Source organism: Macaca nemestrina, chromosome 16 (assembly GCF_043159975.1).
Source record: "Macaca nemestrina isolate mMacNem1 chromosome 16, mMacNem.hap1, whole genome shotgun sequence".
NCBI classification, from domain to species: Eukaryota; Metazoa; Chordata; class Mammalia; order Primates; family Cercopithecidae; genus Macaca; species Macaca nemestrina.
This window is the reverse complement of record NC_092140.1, coordinates 91176261-91192927: the sequence shown is the minus strand read 5'-3', so window position 1 is coordinate 91192927 and position 16667 is coordinate 91176261. Positions and strand designations below refer to the sequence as shown.

Here is a 16667-nt window from a genome sequence, read left to right as displayed (position 1 = left end):
TCATTTAGTTCTATCATTCTGCATTATTTAAAGTAAGAATCTACATGGTTTATCTGAAATTCAAATTTAACTGGGTATCCTATATTTTTAAAAATTTTATTGAGGTACAATGTAAAAAAAAAAACATAAGAATCTAGTCTATTGATTTCCTAAAGTGTGGTCATTGAACTTATCTGTGAAAAATTACCTCTAAGATAGTGAGTTCTGTTGCATAACCATTTTAAAACACTCCAACCAGAATTTTTTATTTTTAAGTAACCTATCTTAATTGAATTAACTGAGTTGCTGATTCACAAGACACACTATTTAACAGAGGAATTGATACAACAGTTTTATGACATCTTTCTATATTTCACATTTTATTGAATCATAATTTAAAATATATTAATTTTATATCTAGCTTTATCTAAAACATATATTTGAAATACTGCAATCTGATTATTGAAAAAAATTGGACTAACCAAAGCTATTAAGAATAATATTTCTAAAGGTATTTTTCTTTTTAGATTACTGTGCCATGCTATGAAGGACCATATAGTTCGTGTTGCAAATGAAGCTGAGTTTATTTTGAACAGACAGAGAGCCGAAGATGTACATAAACATGCAGAGTTTGAGGTAAGGTTTTGGGAGTACACTAAATTCTGCATTTCTGTTATAAGCCAAAAATCACCTATCTGTGACCTTACATAAGAATGTTTTTTAAAAGGAAAATTTCACTGAAGGCATTTCTGTTCCTGTTTTTTAAAAGCTTTAGTAAATGTCAAACACAGAGTACTAATTTATTTTCACCCCATTTACAGCATGAAAACATTCCTTCTGCCCTATATGTGCCTAACCATTTGGTAGACTGAAGTTATTCTAACCTACTCAAGAGTAAATGCAAAAAATAATTTATAATGCAACAATTTTAGTTATTTTAAGCTAGCAGATATTTACACACCAATAGGTCGATATGAGTATATGATACAGTTATATGAATAAACTCATATAACATTCAAAAAAATCTTTCAATTTATATGTTTTATGTATAACAGTTATTAATTATTTCAGTTTATTCCATTTACAAGACAAAATAGGTTCCAGAAATATTTATGCGCCCTGGTGTTTGGCTTACGTTGGGCTTGAAAGTAATAAATGACCCACCAATTTATTCTCCTGATACAACAGGCTAACAAGTATGGTGTAGCTGGAAATCAGAGCCCACAATTCTAGTTTTGATGAGGTTTTTATCTCAGTAAAGCAGCTCTGTGAGTCATACACGTTGATAGACTGTGTCTAGTGATCTCTGACCTGGCTAGCTGAAAAGCATGAGACAGGAAAATAGCTGCTGTTGCTTTCAAACACATGACCTCTGCTTCATTCGGTCAGAAGAGGCACGAGACAAGCAGGCACTTGTCTTGTGAAATTGCAGCAACCATATTCTGGAAAAGATACCAGATATTTTAAACTTCAATAAAAGTATAGTGATCTTTAAGTGTCTATCAAAGTGAAGTTTCGTGGTAGTAAATAAGATTTGGAATCTCAACTGAATTCCCTGCAGGATCAGTTTTGAGTGTCTGTACTTCCACTAAGAAAATCAAGATATTTTGTGGGGATATAAGCAGATCAATATTTGTTATGTGGAAACATTTAAAGTAGATTTTCAAGTGGTTGGATATTAGTTATGAGCTTTAACACATGTTTAACCAAGGTGACATTAGGCCAAGGGCAGTTTCTCAACCGTTTTTGTTGTTGTTATCGATTCCCTAGGAGTCCTTTTAGACATTTTGCCTAATTGGCCACTCATCCCAAAGAAATTTTATAATACCACCCATAGGCTGCGCATCTGTTTTTGTACTTACGTACATTTGTGTTTTATGTACTGAAATAACAATATTTGTATCCCCCACGCAACACACACCAATTTTTCACTCTTAGGAATGAGATTACCCTCATTGTGGGTCAACTCCCAAGGTGATAAGTGGTTTCCGAGGACACATGAAGACTTAGTGTTTTTTAGATTTTATATACATAAAATATAATATTAATGTAAATCTAATTTTGATTGTATGCCAATGTTATTTGATGATTGTACCTTATTTTTTTAACCTGAATGTTTCTATCTCTTCTTTTTGGGTTAGAGCTGTTGATGTGTGTGCGTGGTTTACACAAAGATATCCCTTTTAAATTGTAAAAGATTTTACAAGTCAGGACATTTTGCTAGAACTTTTTGAGGAATTTTTCTATCCCACATATCAGCCCATAATTAGGAAGAAAAGTATATTTGATATTAGATGGGTACTTCACAGTTAAGTTTTTTTAGTTAGCTACTGTAATTGTTAAGGAAGAAAAATGAAAATTTAATTTTACTCTCCAGTGAACTAATGAAATATTAAGCTCATTACTGAGGCAGATCATTGTACTAATTGGTGATTCCCTGTACAAAAAGATAAATTGGAAAATGAATTAATCCTTCTTAGATTACTGTGGGGTTATTTCTCCAGAAGAGATTACTTGTGGTAGTAGTGTATATCAATAGATAATGGGAGGAATATGTTCAAGTGCCTTCCATGAAATAGATTTTTGCATAGTAATGATGAATGTGAACTAGTTCTATTTATTTTATCAGATGTATGAGACTTTTTTCTTCCTAGTTATATTACTTGTATTACAAGTTTATTAATGTTAAAAGTTATAGTCACACTACTCTGCATTTATTGTAGTTTTCTTTATAAAAACTACAATAAAAAGAACCAAATTTATAATTAATGTTCCTCTTCATATTTACATGAAATATTTTTAATACAAAAAATGATCCATTGATGAACAGTGTTGCTAACAAATGTAAGAATGAATACACGTCAGATAGCTGACATGACAACTGATAATTATGGGAAAAGGGAGGTAAGAATAAGGTTGTAGTTCTCATGAAACTGTTTGAACATATTACATTTTAAGAATGTGGAGAGATCGTAGAAAAAATCTTGTCTCAGCTCCTCATTTACAAATATGAAACTGAGTACATTAAAATATATGGAGTTTGTGTATTTTGTGAATTAAAATCCAGGTCTACTGAATTCCTAAATGACTACATTTTCTTCTATATCACATTACCATTCATGCAATGGAAAAGTATAAATTAAGTGACAGATTTTTGATTCATATGTAATTATCAGCAACATGCCACTTATTTTAAGTGAGAAATACTGTATTGGCTTGATAAACAAGTAGGTTTACATTTATAGTAAATATTTGTGCTTCTAAAATACATAAAAATTAGATTCTCAGAATTGGAAGAAACCATAAGTCTTTAATTACTTCAATATTATTCAAATTATTTTACATGTACTTTAGAAAGAGCACTTTTTATATTTGAAAGGTGACAATATGTATTCTTTAGAACAAAATATCAAAAGATTACATTGAGTTTTAAAAAATTGAATTCCTGTTACCCTTTAACTTAGATGTATATCATCCTTACTTATACGCAGTAAAAAGTTTATTATTGTGCATCGTTTGTATTTCTTTATAGTCACAGTGTGCCCAGTATGCTGCTGATAGAAGAGAGGAAGAAAAGATGTGTGACCATCTGATCAGTGCTGCAAAACATCGAGACCATGTAACAGCAAATCAGCTGAAACAGAAGATTCTCAATATTCTCACAAATAAACATGGTGCTTGGGGAGCAGTTTCTCATAGGTGAGTTATAATAAATTAGAGTAAATAACGATTCATAGGTTAATTATAATAGTTGGTAATAAAAAAATGGCTACAAATTTAAAAGTCATTTAAAAATATAATTTAAAATATAAAAAAATTAATTGAAATTTTTCCTGAAATCTTTAATAATTCTTCATCAGAAGAGTTTAAGGGAAAATCTAAACTTTTTATAGTAGCTACAATGGAAGTTATGTCTACTTTATAATAATATGCAACATAATACAAAATACGGTTAGGCAAGTATTTTAGTCTACTGTCTTTCATATGTAACAGATGTTTAGGTATAAGAAGTGACTCTTTTTAAAAAAGAATCTTTTAGAGTCAACTCGTCCTATTTATTAAAGTTGTATCATTCTTTTTTATACAGAAGCATATATAAGCATATACATAGAGAAGTAATATGTTCTTCTAAAAAGTTTTCTTTCGTAATTTTCTATTCAGTCTTACCAAGGGAAGATTTTCATCTCAAAATATGGTTGTTTATGGTAATGTAGTACAACTAAAACTAAAATTTGGTTGTTTATAAATCACAAATGTTCTCCCTAAAGATACAAAAATACAATTATTTTTGTTGTTCTTGTTGTTGTTATCTGTACAATGAAGTTTTCTGGAAAACTAGTAGTGAAACAGGTCAGTATATTTAGATTGCTGATGTTCTTCCTTTTATATTTTTATTTTATTTGACCCCACTAAATGTTTCTATTAAATCTCTGTTTGGCAGAGTTTATTAAATCTCTGTTTGACAGAGTTGGCTGGTGAAATGTAAACAGGACACTACTAAGAAGAGCCTTGGTAAAAATGATTCTGTTGACCGGGTGCGGTGGCTCACGCCTCTAATCCCAGCACTTTGGGAGGCCGAGGCGGGTGGATCACCTGAGGTCAGGAGTTTGACACCAACCTGGCCAACATGGTGAAACTCCGTCTCTACTAATTTATAAAAATTAGCCAGGCGTGGTGGTGGGTGCCTGTAATTGTAGCTACTCAGGAGGCTGAAGCACAAGAACATTGAGGTGTTCTCCATTTTACCAGGAAAAACCTGAAGCACAAGAATTGCTTGAACCCAGGAGGCGGAGGTTGCAGTGAGCCAAGATTGTGCCACAGAACTCCAGCCTGGGTGACAGAATGAGACTTTGTCTCAAAAAAAAAAACTGTTAGTTAGAGAAAAACACCTAGAATATGAGTAGGATGGTATTTAACCAACTTCCTGGGATTATGAGTGTAAGATAGATTTTTTTAAACTTTATTATTTTTGGATTTAAGGTAAAATTATATGTCTTTAAAATAGTCAACACTTAATATTTATCATAATAATAGCAATAACCCATGACCTCTAACATTTATTATTTGTTATGTGCTAGGTACCATACTAAGAACTTTACATGGATTATTTCCTTTATCCTTGAACATCTTTATTAAGGGTGACATTGAGGTGTTCTCCATTTTACCAGGAAAAACCTGAAGCTGAAAGAGGTTAAATAAAACTTACATAGTATCACACTGCTTGTACAAATAGAGGCAGATTGTATCAGTCAGGATGCTCCAGAGATATTTATATTCATTAAATAAATTTATTTTAAGGAATTTGTTCGTGAGATCATGGGAGCTGGTAAGTCTGAAATCTGTAGGACAGGCTGGCAGGCTAGAAACTCAGGCAAGATTTCTGTGTTACAGCCTTGAGGCAGAATTTCTTCTCCAGGAAACCTCAGCTTTTGCTAAGGCCTTTGGTTGATTGGATGAGCCTTTCCCACATTCTTGAGGGTAATATCCTTTACTTAAAGTTAACTGACTGTAGATGTTAATCATATCTACAAAATACCTCCACAGCAACAGTTAGACTAATGTTTGACCAAACAACTGGGCATTATAGCCTAGCCAAGTTGACATAAAATTTAACCATTACACACACTAACAATAACCTGAGCATTTTACCATCTACAGACCTTGTCTCCCTTTTGTGTTATCTGAATTGGGTTTATCTCTTAATACTTACTTATATGTAGTCAGGACTGTAACATTATATTGCTAGTAACGCAGCTGGTATGATTCAGGATATTGCCTTAGCTATATAAAGCAGTACATGGTTTGGGTTTTAATTATTTCCTTATGTAATTAGAATACAGCTAAAGGACAGTGACCTCCGTAGTAGCAGTCATGTGGTATCATGTCAGATGCGTCCTGTGCTAGCTGGTCAACAACCTTTCTGACCTCTCGTTAGACTGACAGAAAGCATGGCCTGAGCCCTCAGAAGAGCAGGCGTCTTCTTTCCTGCACATTAATTTCTGCCAACTATCTGAAAAAAACCCACAATGTTCTTATGATCATTTACTAACTGTGTCACTGAACTCTAAACCTTTAAGCATAGGTTTTGTTCTGTTTAATCCTCCTTAGTATTTTATTAACTAATAGGGCTCAGCTAATATCATTGGACCTCTTCTCTTTTCTGTCTTATTCACTCTCTAGACAATTTTATCTAGTCCCATAACTTAAAAATACTCCTAGTATGTTGATAACTCCAAAATTTATTATTGCAAGTCCAGATCTCTCCCATCTCCAGGTCTGTATATTCATCTGTCCACTTGGCATCTTCTACTTGATTATCTAATAGTCATCTCACACCTAACATATGAAAACTGAGCTTCTAATATTTTCTTCCAAACCAGTTTCTCTTCTATTTTTCTCCATCTCAGCCAAAGGCAACTCCATTCTTACTGTTCCCGAGGCCATAAATGTTGCTCCGTCCTTGACTGCTGTTTACACATCCCACACTGAGCCCTTCAGCAAATCTTACTGACACTGCCACAAAACATATCCAGCTTTGACTGCTTCTCACCATTACCTTGGATCACCTTAGTCCAAGCCATATCATTCTCACTTGACTTATTGTAACAGCATGATATATAGTCTTATTTATATATTTCACTTGACTTATTGTACCAGCATGATATATAGTCTTTCTTTTTATATTTTCCCCTGTCCTCCTAAAGTCCATCCTCAGCACAACAGCCTGAGTGACTGTTGTTAAAATGTAAATCCCTCTGCTCCTGTGCTTAGAAATCTCCACAGCTGTACTATGCCAGACTGTAATCACTAGTCATGTGTGGCTATTCAAATTTAATTAATTATAATTAAATTTAATTAAAATTTTGATGCCTCAGTTGCACTAGCCAAATTTCAAGTACTCAGTAGCTACATGTGGTGGCTAACATAGTAGATATCACAGAACCTTTCCGTCATTGCAGAAAGTTCTTTGGAACACTTGCTGCAGAGGTTTACCATTCACTGAGGGGAGAAATAAGATCTCATAGTGACTTATTAGGCCCTACATGGTTTAGTCTCTGTTAACTCTTTAACCTCTCTCCCAGTACTCTCCTCTTGGTTCTTTTTGTTATGGTCATCCTGGCTTCTTTCTTGCATGTCATGTTTGCTCTGTTTAGAATACTTTCGCAAACTTTTAGATTTTCTTCAGGCATTAATTCCAAATGATACCATCTCAAAAAAAAAAAAAAATCCTTCTCTAGCCACTCTGTCTAAAATTGCACTTCTTCCTTCAAATATTTTATATTGTATTTCCCTGCTTTTCAACATCTATTACTTTGATACTTAAATTTCATATATTATACTTAAATATTATTTTTATTGTTTTGTTTTCCAATAACATGTAAGCTTCATAATGGAATAGGTTTTTTGCTCTTTTATCCATAATTGTATCCCCAGCACCCAGAATAAGCTTTGATGCATAGTAGGTACCAAAAAATTTGTGAACAAATTAATGAATAAATACTTTGTGTATGCCCTTTTTTTGTCAGTGACAATACCTATCATGGAATAATAGAAAATAAACTAGTTCATTGGGAATAATTTTATATTTTATTTATCTTTATTAAATGCCAAAAAGTACTTATCCCTGCATGAAACCAAAGTGTTAGAGCCAGCATCCACCTAAAACAGTTGTTTACAAATCCAGTAACATTTTACATAGAAAAATTTATATATTCTAACTGGACTCACAAGTTCCTCAAAAAGACAAGAAAATGTTTTAACAGCAAAAGTTACTTTTGAATGCTGTTATTCTGTGAATGTTACAGATTTGGTTTTTATATAAATTATCAACTTCTATATATTTTACAGTGTATGTTTCTACTACAGAATAATGCTCTCAACTTGCAAATGCAAGAAAAATGTGTGGCCATATTTTGCAGGCTAATCCAATGGGATTAATACAATTGTGCATGTAAGAATATTTATGTCATACTTAGGAGTAACTGAAAAATATTCTTCCATAGTAGAGTGACCATTGATTTTTTTGTTTGGAGTTCATCTTACTGAACTTCTAAACTGTATTTGACAGTCTTCTATGAACTCTATTCTTCTAACCTCTTTTGTTTCACTGTTATGTCTGACCTCACATCCTGCCATGCATCTTCTCAGCCCATGGCTCACTCCACCGCAGCCACCCTGGCTTCTGTCTGTTTTGTATACAGGCCAAGCACTTCCTCCTTTTGTATGCTGTTCCTTCTGTATGATATACTCAGATAGGTCTTTGCACAAGTGTTTCCTCATTAGAGTGGACTTCTCTGACTATTCTATCAAAAATTGCACACCGCATTTTTCCCTTCGTCACTCCCTCAATTTTCAATGCTTTACTCTTCCTCATAGCACCTATCACTTGACATATAATTTAGTGTTTAAGTATTGTTTACCTGATATTATGGACTGTCATTTACTGGTATATCCCCAGTGCATAGAACTTTGCATATAGTAATTGTTCAACACGTAATTTAAAAATTAATGAATCCATGAAAGTTTCCATACACATGTATCATGGCACCGTGTATAGATGGCATGTAAGCTAGGTTTGATAAAATAATCTTTCCACATAGAATTTGAGCTTTATAATCAACATTAAGAGCTCAATTACTTTCTAGCTGTGTGACTTGTAAGCTATGTAATCTCGAACAAAGAGGTATTTTTGTTTTTCTTCTTTTTTGTTGTTTTTTTAACTTTTAAGTTCAGTGGTACATGTGTAGGTTTGTTACATAGGAACACTTGTGGGGTTTGTTATATAGATTATTTCATCACCCAGGAATTAAGCCTATTTTCCGTTATTTTTCCTGATCTTCTCCCTCCTCCTACCCTCCACCCTGTTGTAGGCCCCAATGTGTGTTGTTCTCCTCTATATATCCATGTGTTCTCATCATTTAGCTCCCACTTGTAAGTGAGAACACATGGTATTTGGTTTTCTGTTCCTGTGTTAGTTTGCTAAGGATAATGGCCCCCAGCTCCATCTTTGTCCCTGCAAAGGACATGGTATCATTTCTTGTTATGGCTGCATTGTATTCCATCATGTATATGTACCACATTTTCTTTATGCAGTCTATCATTTATGGCCATTTTTGTTGATTTCATGTCTTTTGAGCAAAGATTTTCCCTTCCTGATGCTCACCTTTTCTCATTCAGAAAATGGAATGAAAAGTTTCTACTAAATTGGGTTATGTTAATATGAAGAAGTGAAATACTGTTTGCAAAATGCTTAATATAATGTCAGACACAATAGATATCCAATGCTTGTTAGTAGTCTCTTTTTTCTGTTAGTCTATTCTTTGCAAAGAGCCTTTTAAAATTTTTTTCTGTCTGCTTAATCACTCTTTAACTTCTAATATATAGTTGTAATGTATTGATTTTATTCATTTTATCAACAGATAATTCTCTTTCTTTTAATTGAGATGGAGTCTCACACTGTCATCCAGGCTGGAGTTCAATGGCACGATCTTGGCTCACTGTAACCTCCGCCTCCCGGGTTCAAGCAATTCTCTTGCCTCAGCCTCCAGAGTAGCTGAGATTACACACACCCACCACCACACCCGGCTAATTCTTTGTATTTTTGGTAGAGACGGGGTTTCACCATGTTGGCCAGGCTGGTCTTGAACTCCCTACCTCAAGTGATCTGCCCGCCTCGGCCTCCCACAATACTGGGATTATAGGAGTGAGCCACCATGCCCAGCCTCAATAGATAATTCTTGAGCTTCTATTTGTGCAAAACAGATATACTTTCTCCCCAACTGAGCTTATAGTCTAGTAGAAGAGATTGATATTGAATTAGTAATTATAGAAATAGGCCAGGCGTGGTGGCTGAAACCTGTAATCCCAGCACTTTGGGAGGCCGAGATGGGCAGATTACTTTGAGGTTAGGAGTTTGAGATCAGCCTGGCCAACATGGTGAAACCCTGTCTCTACTAAAAATATAAAAATTAGCTGGGCATGGTGGCGTGTGCCTGTAATCCCAGCTACTCAGTAGTCTGAAACGGGAGAATCACTTGAACCTGGGAGGCAGAGGTCGCAGTGAGCAGAGATTGTGCCACTGCACTCCAGCCTGGGCGACAGAGCAAGTCTCCATCTCAAAAAAAAAAAAAAAAAATGGAAACAAAAGATATAAAACGTTGGCAAATGATAGGAGAGAAAAGTGCCAGGTACTTTGAAGGAGCGTGTAAAACAGAGGAGCTTTATTTTAAACTAGGGAGTGAGGAAAGACTTGTTTGAAGGAGCTCTGTTTAAGCTAAATAAAGAGATGAGTAGTGCATCTTTAGCAAAGAGTGGCGTGTAAACCATTCAGAAGAGAAATATTACAAAGACTCTGGGCTTAAAAAACAAAATGAACAAAAAGGAGGGTAGTTTGTCTGGAGCCTAGTGAATATTGGGTAGTGGCTTGAGAGGAGACTGGAGAATAACATGAGCCAGATGATTAAAAGTCCTGTTTGATCATGTTAAGGATTTGTGACTTTATCCTAAGTAGCATGAAAAGCAAAGAAGGATTTGAACAGGTGAATAACATGATCTGATTTATGTTTTAACAACGTCTGGCTGTTATATGAAGATACATATGCGGACAAATAGGAAAATATAGTCACCTTATTTATAGCCGAGTTCAAATGTCACCTTTTTCTATAGCATCCCTTGGCTTTCTCTATCTTTTCTAACACTGCTTCCCCATATTTTGTTGTTATCTGTGTTGAAATTATCTGTGATATATCACTTAATGTTTTATAGCCATGTGAATGTGCCTATCTTTTTAACATACTTGTAGCTTCCTAAGTGTAGAGATTGAATACTAATTGTTGTTATATCCCTGTTATCAAGTATATGTTAAATATGAAGGAATTTCATCCCTATAATGTTCTACTTGCTATTCTACCGAAAAAAAAGTTTAGTTATAACATAAAAATCTCTTTTACATCTATCTTTGGATTCAGTGGTGGGGCCGGTTCTAACATACTTTAGCGTTTGAATTAATAATGATCTTTATTTCTGTGTTGAGGAAAACTACGAGAGATCCTTTAACATGCATATTTCGAGATTCAGTGTTGTTAAATAATGCTCAATGTATATAGTTTTTCTTTGTTTATTTTAGCTTTTTGGATCATATTTCCTGTTGCTTAAACTAATTAAGCCATACAGCCTAATTTAAGTGAACAGTTTTTAATAGCCCCTTGAGTTTAATAGGCGTGTGTGTGTGTGTGTGTGTGTGTGTGTGTGTGTTCTCAGTTTTTATTATTCATTTTCATATAAGCATTACTATTAAGGTTTCGTTTTCTGGTAAGATGTTGGGAGCACAGCTATGTATTGATGGTAACTATATTGATACTTCACTTGGAATGTCTTATTTTCATCGTAACAACTGTAAGGAAGACATTATTTTTTCTGTTTTACGGATTAAAAAATGTGAGATTCATAGAAATCAAATGTCTTGCCCAGTATTACACAGCTAAGTAATAGAAACAAAAGTAGGATTTGAGTCTAGATTGATCTGACCCTAAAGCTTGTAGTCATTTCAATGACTAATTACTGATTATTGTATTGATTATAAAAACTGGCCATTAGAATAATGAAATACAAAGAACTGTGAATTAAGAAGAAGACTGATGACTTGGAAATCTGGGGCTTTAAAAAGTATTCTTAAGTTTCCCAAATCCAAGGCCCAAACTGAAGTGACTTTGGACCTGCCACCCACTGAAGGCACGGAAGAACTTGTCTGAACCTAAAAGGTTCAATTGACTTCCAGAACAAAAATAAACAAATATTCTACAGAGGAAGTTAACATGATCCAGTGTACTACAAGGTAATATTATAAATGTCCAGGATACAGTCCAAAATTCCTCAATATACAAAGGAAAATCTCACCGTTTCTCAAGGACAGAGAGTTAACAGATGCCATTCTCAAGATGACTGAAATGTTGGAACTATCAAAGACTTAAAAGCACCTTTATTATCATCTTCCATGAAGTAAAGGTAAATACTTTTTAAATGAATAGACTGATAGATCTCAGCAGGGAAATAAAAAGTATATAAAAAAAACAAAAAATGAAAAATCCATCACCTAAAATGAAATATTCACTGGATAAGCTCAATGGTAGAATGAAGATGACAGAGGAAAGAGTAAATGATTTTGAAGATAGATCAAACAAAATTTTATAATTGAAGAAAAGGGAGAAATCAGATTGAGGGAAAAATTGAGATAGCTTCAGGCACCTCTGGGATAATATCACACAAAACGTCTGAGTTTGAACACTGAATCATCAGAAGAGGAGAAAGAAGTTGGTACAGAAACATTATTTACAGAAAAAAAAATGGTTGAAAATGTATCAAATTAGGTGGAAGATGTCAAGTTAGAGACTCAAGAAGCTCAGAGATGACAAAGTATAAATACAATTATACAATTAAAGCTAAATCTAGACACATCCTAATTAATCTTCTGAAAATCAAGGTAAAGAAAAAATCTCGAAAGAAAATACAGGAAAACACAACATGTTACCTATAATAGGCAACAATTCAAAAGATAACTTTTTTATCAGAGATAAGTGGAGGCCAGAAAAATAATTGGCAACCCAGAATTCAGCATTCAGCAAAAATATTCTTTAGAAATGAAGGCAAAATTAAAACATTCTCAATGAAGTATTAAGAGAATTCTTCATCAATAGAAATGTTCTCAAAGAAATTCCAGAGGACCTCTTTCAGGTAGAAGGGGAACAAAAACCTAGAACTTTAAGAATGAAGAAGCATTCTTTGTTTTGTTTTGTTTTTCCCACAACAGTGCAAAGGCAATGTAGTGGAGAAATGATAAAGTCTTTTCAGCAAATAGCGCAGAAACAATTGAACATCCATGTGCAAAAATCGGAACTTGCCTGCACCACGGACCCTATGCAAAACTTAACTCCAAATGGACCATAGACTTAAATACAAAATGTAACACCATAAGACTTCTAGTCGAAAACATAGGAGAAAAATCTTTGTGACCTTCCTTGTTTTGGGCAAAGAGTTATTAAATACAGTACCAAAAGTCTGATCCATAAAAGAAAAAATAATTTAAAACATTTTTTCTGTGAAAGACTGTTGAGAGAAAGCCACATTCCTTCAGATTGGGAAAACCATAGACTGGGAAAAAACACTTTTCAAACCTAACAGTGAGAAACAAATATTGTAATTAAGAAAAGCAACCTAAATATTTTAACAGATGCTTCATTACTGTAGGCAAACAGAGCAGTGGTTTTCAAGGGTTAACACCTGAGGGAGGATTTGACTAGAAAGTGGCCACATGAGAGAGCTTTTCGCGATGATGGAGCTGTCCTATATTTTGATTGGGGTAGTGGTTTTATGCCTGTATGCATCTGTCAAGATTTATATAATTGTAAGTCAGAGTGTGAATTTTACTACGTATAAATTTGAAAATATTTTAAAACTTTAAAAAATACATGGCCTGGAAAAGGTTTTACAGGTGATTCTTCAGGTGTTAACACTAGTATTTGTCACTCTCTACATTATGTATTTATTTATAAAGATTTCCATCAAATAGTATTTAATTGTTGTTATAAAGATAAATAAGTTACAGCTCAGATTATCTGCTATTTCTATGCAAACACTATTATGTTGGTCATAGAGTCTCAAGACCATAAATTGGATTAGCTTTCTCTATAGCTATACCTATAAATAGGTTAATTTGTACTAGATGTATTTATATATGTGTGTGTATGTGTATATGTGTGTTTTATATAATCCTACAATAAATTTACCATTCTCTAACAAAGATTATGAATTATTAAAATGAGAAAAAAAAACTTTCTCAGCAATTTTTATATAATTTAAAATGTCAAGGTTTTACCTAGGAATGTGCTCTACACTCAATGAATATAGTTGTTACAAGTATATTGACAGTTATTGAGTTAGACTAAACAGTCTACCAATTGTGATCTCAGTAACACTGTGAGATCTAAGATGACTTACCCATGCCCACCAAACAAACATGCTTAGGAAATAAATATATTTACATCATAGATTATATTTTTAATGGCTATAAAGCTTCACAAAAGGCTATATTATAGTTTTATGAGAGCTATGTATATGTACATAACAGGTTCAAATGAGAACATGTGTTTTTTTATTTCAATTTGATATTCTACACTTCCAAAACAAGAGTTCTTAAACTCACTGTTTCAAGAATTTAAAGTCAAAATAATAATTAAAATAAATTAGAATAAGCATTGTCGGCACAAAATAATAACTTAAAGTGACATAAGGTAAGCGTGAAAACATAAAGTAAGCAATGACCAGGTGGAAGTGTAAAGTAAAAATTATATGCTTTTTCAGCAGATTCTGGGTTTAGAATATTCTCATGCAGTCTATTCACTTTCTCTTCCTGGTCCCACTCCTGTTTCCCCTATCTTCAGACCTTCACCATTGCCATTTATGGTGGATGTGAACTGCAATCACTATACTACAGCATTTACTTAAATCCAGTTTAATTTGCTCCTAGCCCCTCCATGGGGCTGGTAGAAAATTTAATCCCAGTTATTTATAGAGCCTCAAACACATACACACCCCAGAATTAGACAGATATTTTAATAATTTTACTGGTGTAAAGCCCTGGGATTCTTATTTCACTGTGGACTCTAGGAGCATGTTTGATTTGCTCTTAAAGGTATGTCTGTTCCTGGCCAGAATGCTATATTAGTTTCTATACTAAGGCAAGGAGCTGTAGTACCTAGGGCATGGCCATATGGGTTCCAGCCATTTCATTAAAAGTAAATGTACCCTATTACTTTTAGGACCCCTTTTTAATATTACCTTCCCAGCCTTGGAATTAACTACCTGAACCCTGATTACTTCAACTTCCTTACCCCAAAAAGCCTTCCTGTCCATCTTCTCTTCTAGGATAATTCATCTACTAACAGTTCTTATATCTGTTGAGAAGATAAGGGAATTCTCAGGTGTCCTGAATTCAAGATCCTGCTTGTTCTGAAAGGGTTGGCATAGGATGACGTGGAAATTTTGCTTATTTTTCTGATCCATTTGGATTCCCTGGCTTCCCTTTCTAGAGCTGTCCTAAAACATCTGATTCAAAGGTACTATGTAACCATGGAACAATTTTTTCTCCTCCCTTGGATATTTGAACCTTTGACATTTAACTCATCATGTTCTAGCTAAATGATTAATTCTAAATGTTCTAATGGACAGAAAACATAAATCTCACTTTAGGTGGAATCATTGTGACTTACTGATTGAATAAATAGGAAAGAATCAGGAATGTTGCTGTCATCCTTCACTGGTTGAATGGTGATGTCACTCTTGGAACTGAAAAATGCAGAAGGAACTGGTATGCAAAGGAATACGATTATGTTGAGTTTGCCTTGCCTGTGGCATGTTCTAGTGGAAATGTCTACCAGGAAGTTGAAAATAGAAATAGCTCCATGTGACATGAGGTCACTACTTATGCATGTGATAACCTTCTCAGACATATCCAAAACGTATTTGTCTTATGGCCAACAAATTTCATCTCTCCCATTTTCCCAGAGAAGGGCATCTAGGAAACATCCTTGATTTACTTATTTCCTTCAGCCCTTTCTCTGCCTATACAACCCACATACACAAATAGTCTATCAGCAAGTCCAACAATACATGTAGAGTATATGCTGTCTTTTTCCAAGCACTGAAAATAGTTTGAAGATGGGTTCTTCGAGGGCTGTGTCTTGCTGGGTGGGTTCACCAAGGCAAAAGAATAAGGTAAATATTAAGATACAAGTAAGGAAGTCATCAAAGTAATAGAGTGTACTTAGTCTGAGGTAGTTAAAGAAGGTAAGTAAAGAAAGAAGGGGATTGATGAGCAGAAAATTAAGAAGTTAAGGAAACAAGCATCAGTGTTTTAAAAGGATGGAACATTGTAGGATGTTTGAATTTAAGATTCAGAAATACAGCAATTAATACAAGATTGACAAATCCAGAATGTTGTCATGAAAGTAAGGGGGATTGAAGATCATGGTAATCAGATTATGAAACTGAAAGGATGGAATCTTCTGTTGATTTACCCAAGATAAATCCAGGAAAGGAAGATTGTCAGCATCTTCTAAAAGTCTTCAGTAAATAAGTGAAGTGGCCTGTGAGGCTGACAGATAATCCCAAATGAGGAGAGGTATAAGATAGTATTGCCTGATTTAATAGGAGCCTTAAAAGAATCCCATCTCAAAGTTGATCTTCCTTAAAACAAAACATAATGCAGGTGCAAAGGGAGAGGAGTTGAAAATATATTATGGAATGACAGAGCTTTAAAAGCCAGTCAACATTCACTGACCCTGATAGAACTCTAATACAGGTCACCTTGGTAAGAGTAACTATTTGAAAGCACTTAGTGATGCAGATCAATAATGATTGGATGGGTCAGCCTCAAAAATGTCTGTTATTTGGACATGAAGGAAATTAGGCGGAAGCCTCTATGAGCCAGTTGATTGCCATCATCATTTCTGATGGATTTTTTCTAAAATATATAGATTTTTACAAATTAAGATAATTAGTAAGTCAGAAGTACAATACTTTGTAAAATGCATAATACGTAGATTAGAATTACATGAAACAACAAATAATGAAGAAAATAAGCATGTAAATATAAAATAACTCTCACAAATATTAACCTACTTTTTCAGCAACAG

The 16667-nt window shown here is 34.0% G+C and overlaps 1 protein-coding gene across 5 annotated transcripts in view; it reads left to right on the top strand.

Annotated features, from left to right (window-relative positions):
- Positions 1-16667, top strand: part of LOC105486020 (neurobeachin) — a 747447-nt gene that overhangs the window by 412356 nt on the left and 318424 nt on the right. For all 5 annotated transcript variants that reach the window (XM_011748656.3, XM_071081645.1, XM_071081644.1 and 2 more), the window contains 2 exons: positions 507-615; positions 3512-3678. In XM_011748656.3, coding sequence (XP_011746958.1) covers positions 507-615; positions 3512-3678 — 276 coding nt within the window. The remainder of the gene's footprint in view (positions 1-506; positions 616-3511; positions 3679-16667) is intronic.